The following is a 5,193-nucleotide window of genomic DNA, read 5'->3' as shown; positions in this document are numbered from 1 at the left end:
GCAAAACAGTCCTTGAGAGAAGAGGAAGAGCAGGAGATAAATCTTCATAGTTGTGTCAAATATTCCTTGAGAAAAGTGGAAGAATGGGACCGCATGACCTCCACGTCGCTTCGCATTCCTCCTTGGTACCAAGGCAACACAAATCACTGGACGTCCATCCCGTCCTGTGTTTGTTCTGGGCACCATGTGTTAAGGAAATGTGTGTTTTGCAGTTTTTTCGCTGTTTTGCTTTTCCCACACTTCCAACACCCATATATTTTGTGTTGGGGGAGAGATCGGAGACAGCTGTGGGATGAGTCGTGTTGGGTCAGGATGAGGCCCCGGAAGGTACCTGACAGAGTCAAGTGGAAATCCAGTGCTGTTCAGGGTTTTACTTCAGCATTAGTCTGCGTCCTGCAGGGTGCATGTTTTGGGAAGGGAGGGTGGTATGGACTTGGCAATGTTAGGTATACAGTTGGACTCAATGATCTTAACAGTCTTTTCCAATCTAAATGATTCTATCATTCTATAATCAGTTCCCTTGAGTATTTTTGTCTGTGTGTGGGGAAGACACCTTCCAATGAAAAATGTTAACGCAAACCTGGTGTCCTTTGCTATCGCTGACTATTGGCAGCATTTTGCCATCCCCCACAGACATCTTCACCAAAAATCCTTGGAGCAGAGGACAGTCAGTGCTGTTTCCTCTCTCCCAGCCATGGGGACTGCAGAGCGGGGGTGGCAGGTGGCACGGAGGCACCCAGGTGAGGGACGGAGGCATTTCACAGAGGTGTGGGGGAAATTGCAAATCTCTTCCATTGACGTTCGTATAAATGCTCAAAGTGAAAAAACATACTGATTATTCAGAAGATAAACCTGACACATTTCCGTTTCTCTAAGAAGTGTCAAGGGACAGGCTGAACTCTTTGGCTTGGGGTTTTATACATCTTGAATATAACACCTCACACAGAGGAAAAGGCATTTTATGACTGTGCACTGCTACCGTGAGGACCTTGCCTGTGTCTTGGCATTGCAACATAAGCTAAGGTAAATACTGCTGGCATATATGTGAAGGTATGCCTGCTTCTTAAAAACCCATGATATAAACTCATTTTTTTTCGCATTCTTTTAGTCACAGTGTTGGATTATGGAGGGGGACTTGACATACCTGCCAGGCAGAGGTGGCTCCGAGGATGTGTCGGTGAGTAACTCCCCACTGGGCTGCTGCCCTGCAAGCCGAGGCCAATAGCATATCTGAGGGGTCCAGTTTTGCCTACAGGGACACATAGTACTGGTAGGGACCACAGGAGTTTAGAAGAAATCAGTCTGATTGTTGTTGTCTGAGAAAAATCACTGAGTGAAAATATCTTTGGCTGATGAGACTCTGCTTGTGGAAGAAGACTGTCCTCAAGGGCAGGGGTAGTGCTAGGAGTGTCCTATGGAGGACATCCTGACCAGGAGATGTGCTGTCACCCATCTTCTTTAGCTGTTTGCTGTCACAGGTGCTGCCCAGGGATGTGGTGGTTGCTTCGGGGCGGGGGGGGGGCACTGTGAGGGGCCAGAGAGAAGGGAAGGGGCACATTGCTGCCGCTGGTGCATTCTGACAGGTGCCAGGAAAGCAGAGCTGCTGGTGTTGAAAAGAAAACCAGCCATCCCTGTTAGCAGAGTAAAGTCTTGGTGGACGTGAGCTGCTGCTGGCAGCAGTTTGTGCTGGCACAGGCTGAGGGCAAAGCTGCTGCTGGGGGGGGAGGGAGGAAAGGGCAGAAAGCCCCATCAGCTCTTTGGGAAGTTGCCTCTTGGGCCAGAACTGCCACCGCTGATCTCACCTGGGGTGGAGAGAGTGTGCAATGTGCAGCACCCAGTGGTGACCTGTACGTGCTGGTGCCTTTACAACTGAAAACCTGCTTGAACTGTGCAGGAATCCTCTGCAAAAGTAACTTGTCCCATGAAGGGTTATTGCTGGCACTCAGCTGGAAATGCAGCTTTTAGGACATGAGCATTTAAATGTCAGTTCCTCTGTGAGCACTGCTCCCTTTCTCCTTTCTGAAGGAAATGTGGAATAGGACCCCGAAACCGATGTCAGGGGCTCTCAGCCCCCTGGCCATGTCCATTTGGTTGCTGGTTTGGGGATGCTCCCTGTTGCTGGCACTGGTGCCCCACCTGGACTATAGGCACAGGGTAGGGCACCCCACATGGAGCCAGCAAGGGCATACTGGTAACCTCTGGTTTACCACCACAGCTGCACTTCCGTTGATCTCCTCTGCCCCTCTGGTGCAAGAACCTCATCCCAGATCTTGCAGGGGAGGACTAGTCACTCATGTTCATTCCTCATTTGCATCCTCCAACACAGCTGAGGCACAGCTGTTTTGTCCTCATGCGGCTTGGTGTGAGCTGACTTGTGCCTATAGTATATTTACTAAGAGGGTAATCTGGGATTTGGGCCTCATGAACTTCATTGTCCTTGAACAGGTGGGTTACACATCACCAACATCTAACTCCTCTGCAGCCTACGAATACGCCTTCTTCTACCCAGAACTGGACATGAGCTGTGATCTTGAAAATATTCCAGCATTTGCATCTACGTTTTTTCCAGTGCTGTACTCCCTACTGTTCATGACTGGCCTTGTGGGAAATGCTTTGGTTGTTTGGGTCTTAACAGTCTTCAAGAAAGCCAGGGCCATGACTGACGTGTATCTGCTGAACCTCGCCATCTCTGACCTTCTCTTTGTTTTCTCCCTCCCCTTCTTGGTTCAGTACTCCATCATGAACCAGTGGACTTTTGGAAATGTGATGTGTAAAATCATCAGCTCAGCTTACTTCATTGGTTTCTACAGCAGCACCTTCTTCATAACCATCATGAGCGTCGACAGGTACTTGGCCATTGTCCATTCTGTCTGCGCTCTACGGGTCCGGACAACTGCCCATGGGGTTATCATCAGCCTGGTTCTTTGGGCAGTCGCCATTTTAGCATCAGCACCAGACTTAATTTTTTTCCAGGAAATGAATTACGATAACCAGACTAAGTGCATCCCTCACTATCCTGACAGCAACAATGGCTGGAAGACTTTCAGTAATTTTGAAGTCAATGTCCTGGGGTGGCTGGTCCCTGTTGGTGTCCTCATTTTCTGTTACCACAACATCTTAAAAAACCTGCAGAAGTGCCATACTCAGAATAAGTACAAAGCAATTAAACTGGTTTTTATTGTCGTCATTGTGTTCTTCCTCTTCTGGACCCCTGTCAACATTGTGCTTTTTCTGGACTCTCTGAGGAACATGTACATCATTGACGACTGCCAGACAAGCCAAAGGCTAGACCTAGCCATGGAGCTGGCTGAGGCACTCTCCTTCGTCCACTGCTGCCTCAACCCAGTCATCTACGCCTTCGTGGGTGAGAAGTTCAAGAAGCATCTCCGTGACGCTTTCAGAAAATACGCACATTTTCCGTTGATCTGCAAAGACTACAGTGCTTTCGATGGGCGCAGCCTGGACAAGCACTCCTCTCTGCACGTGACATCCTCACAGTCATCTTTTGTTGGCACTGTCTTGTAGAGCTACAAGTCAAAAACTTTCATCCTGAACAGGTGACCTGAAGTTGAGAAATCCTCGCAGCAGGGCATCCACAGGGATGCACTGTTTGGGCAACCTTTTAGGGCAGGAAAAGTGGAAGCAGCTGCTTGAGCTTGCTTTCATCATGGCTGCCTTTCAGGCTCTTATTTTTTAGTTCCTTTTTTAGCATCTTCCTCCCTTTCCCTTGGCATGTCCTGCCCTGCCTGCTTTGTGAAAGGGAAGTCAAAATTACCAGCAGACTCTCACACTGCCCGAGTGTGCTGGGTTTGTGTGGTGGGGTTTTTGGTAGCAGGGGAAGGGACTAGAGCAGTGGCCCCCTGTGAAGAGCTTCTAGAAGCTCCCCCAGCACCAAGTTGGACCTGCCTCTGGCCAAGGCCAAGCCAATTAGTAACGGTGGCCACACCCTTGCAATAACATATTTAAGAAGAGAAACCTGAGAGGGGAGGGAGTTTGAGGATGAGTTCTGAAGAGGACACCTATGTGAACACCAAGGTCAGTGGAAGGAAGGAGGAGGAAGGGGAGCAGGTGTGCCAGAGTAGAGCCCCCCCTGTATCCCGTGGTGAGATGTCAGGGCTGCCCCCCTGCCACCCATGGAGGCCACCAGCGGAGCAGAGATTCACCTGCAGCCTGTGGAGGAATCCCAGGACTCTGTGGGAAGAAGCAGCCCCCGCTGTTGTAGTTTGGCGCTGGGAGGACTGCAACATGTGGAGGTGACCCACGCCAGAGCACCTCAAGAAGAATGCATCCCGTGGGGAGGACTCAAGGCAGACAGAGTTTGTGGAGGACTGTCTCCCATCAGAGGGACGCCACGTGGAGCAGGGGGAAGAATGCAGAAAAGTGCTTCCCCCCTACCTTGAAGGAAGAAGCAGCGGACTGACTGCACACCCGATTCCCTGCCCCTGCGCTGCTGTGGGAGGAGGTAGAGAAATTGGGAACAAAACTGAGCCTGGGAAGAAGGGAGAAGTGGGGGGAGGTGTTTTAAGATGGTAACACTTCTCACTGTCCCATTCTGTCTGTTAAGAGTTGGTTTTCTTAGTGTTTGAATTAAAGTGATGTTCTTGTTTTCTTCCCCTAATGAGCCTGTATTTTGCCTGTGACTGTTAATGGGTAGCGACCCCTCTCTGTCCTTATCTCCATTCTTGAGCCTTTTGATTCATTTTTCTCCTTCCCAGCGCTGGGGGGGGAGGAGTGATTGAACGGCTGTGTGATGCTCAGTTGTCCTCTGGGCCTAAACCACAACACCGAGCACCATGGAGAGGTGCCTTATAAACCTTTCTTCCACCACCTCAGATTCAGTACTGAAAGGAACTGTTTATGTTTCTGAACTTGAGCCACTTGGCTGCTCCATCTCTCATCTCAAGCAGAGTGGATTGGCTTCATAGGCAGGGAAGAGGCTCACAGCAGGAGTGGGAACCGGCTCTTTGGAGGAAAACGGTGCCCAGGTTTAAGGCGTCATGCCAGAGCCTGGCTCCCAGTTGACAGATTTGAACGAGGCTTCCAGCCCAGAAAGAGCTTAGTGAGCAAATAATTAGATAAGCAACAAAGAAATAAATGATATGCATGTGTTTGTTGAAATCAACATGGAGGAATATCTAGGTAAGATCCTGACTCCCCATCTGCTACCAGGGCCTGCAGCTCCTGGGCTGGAAG

General features: G+C 49.9%; 1 protein-coding gene across 2 annotated transcripts; it reads left to right on the top strand.

The window, feature by feature from the left end:
- Positions 1–385: 385 nt before the first annotated feature.
- Positions 386–4,618, top strand: LOC141953145 (C-C chemokine receptor type 8-like). 2 transcript variants are annotated; one of them, XM_074891488.1, is made up of 3 exons: positions 386–1,023; positions 1,109–1,177; positions 2,446–4,618. In XM_074891488.1, the coding sequence occupies exons 2-3, from the start codon at positions 1,124–1,126 to the stop codon at positions 3,523–3,525; spliced, it is 1,134 nt and encodes a 377-aa protein (XP_074747589.1). In that variant the 5' UTR covers positions 386–1,023; positions 1,109–1,123; the 3' UTR covers positions 3,526–4,618. The 2 variants fall into 2 exon arrangements, with proteins under 2 accessions (XP_074747589.1, XP_074747598.1); XM_074891497.1 differs by having other exon boundaries at positions 386–1,177.
- The last annotated feature ends 575 nt before the right edge of the window (positions 4,619–5,193 follow it).

Source organism: Strix uralensis, chromosome 1 (assembly GCF_047716275.1).
Source record: "Strix uralensis isolate ZFMK-TIS-50842 chromosome 1, bStrUra1, whole genome shotgun sequence".
Lineage (NCBI taxonomy): Eukaryota > Metazoa > Chordata > Aves > Strigiformes > Strigidae > Strix > Strix uralensis.
Note: the sequence above shows the minus strand (reverse complement) of the source record. Positions and strands in the feature narration are given on the sequence as shown.

Bases quoted from the DNA above. Each gene is read 5' to 3' on its own strand.
- LOC141953145 (XM_074891488.1), top strand. From the start codon at position 1,124: ATGGAGGGGGACTTGACATACCTGCCAGGCAGAGGTGGCTCCGAGGAT. The intron at 1,178-2,445 runs GTGAGTAACTCC...GTCCTTGAACAG, and splicing joins GTGGCTCCGAGGATGTGTCG to GTGGGTTACACATCACCAAC.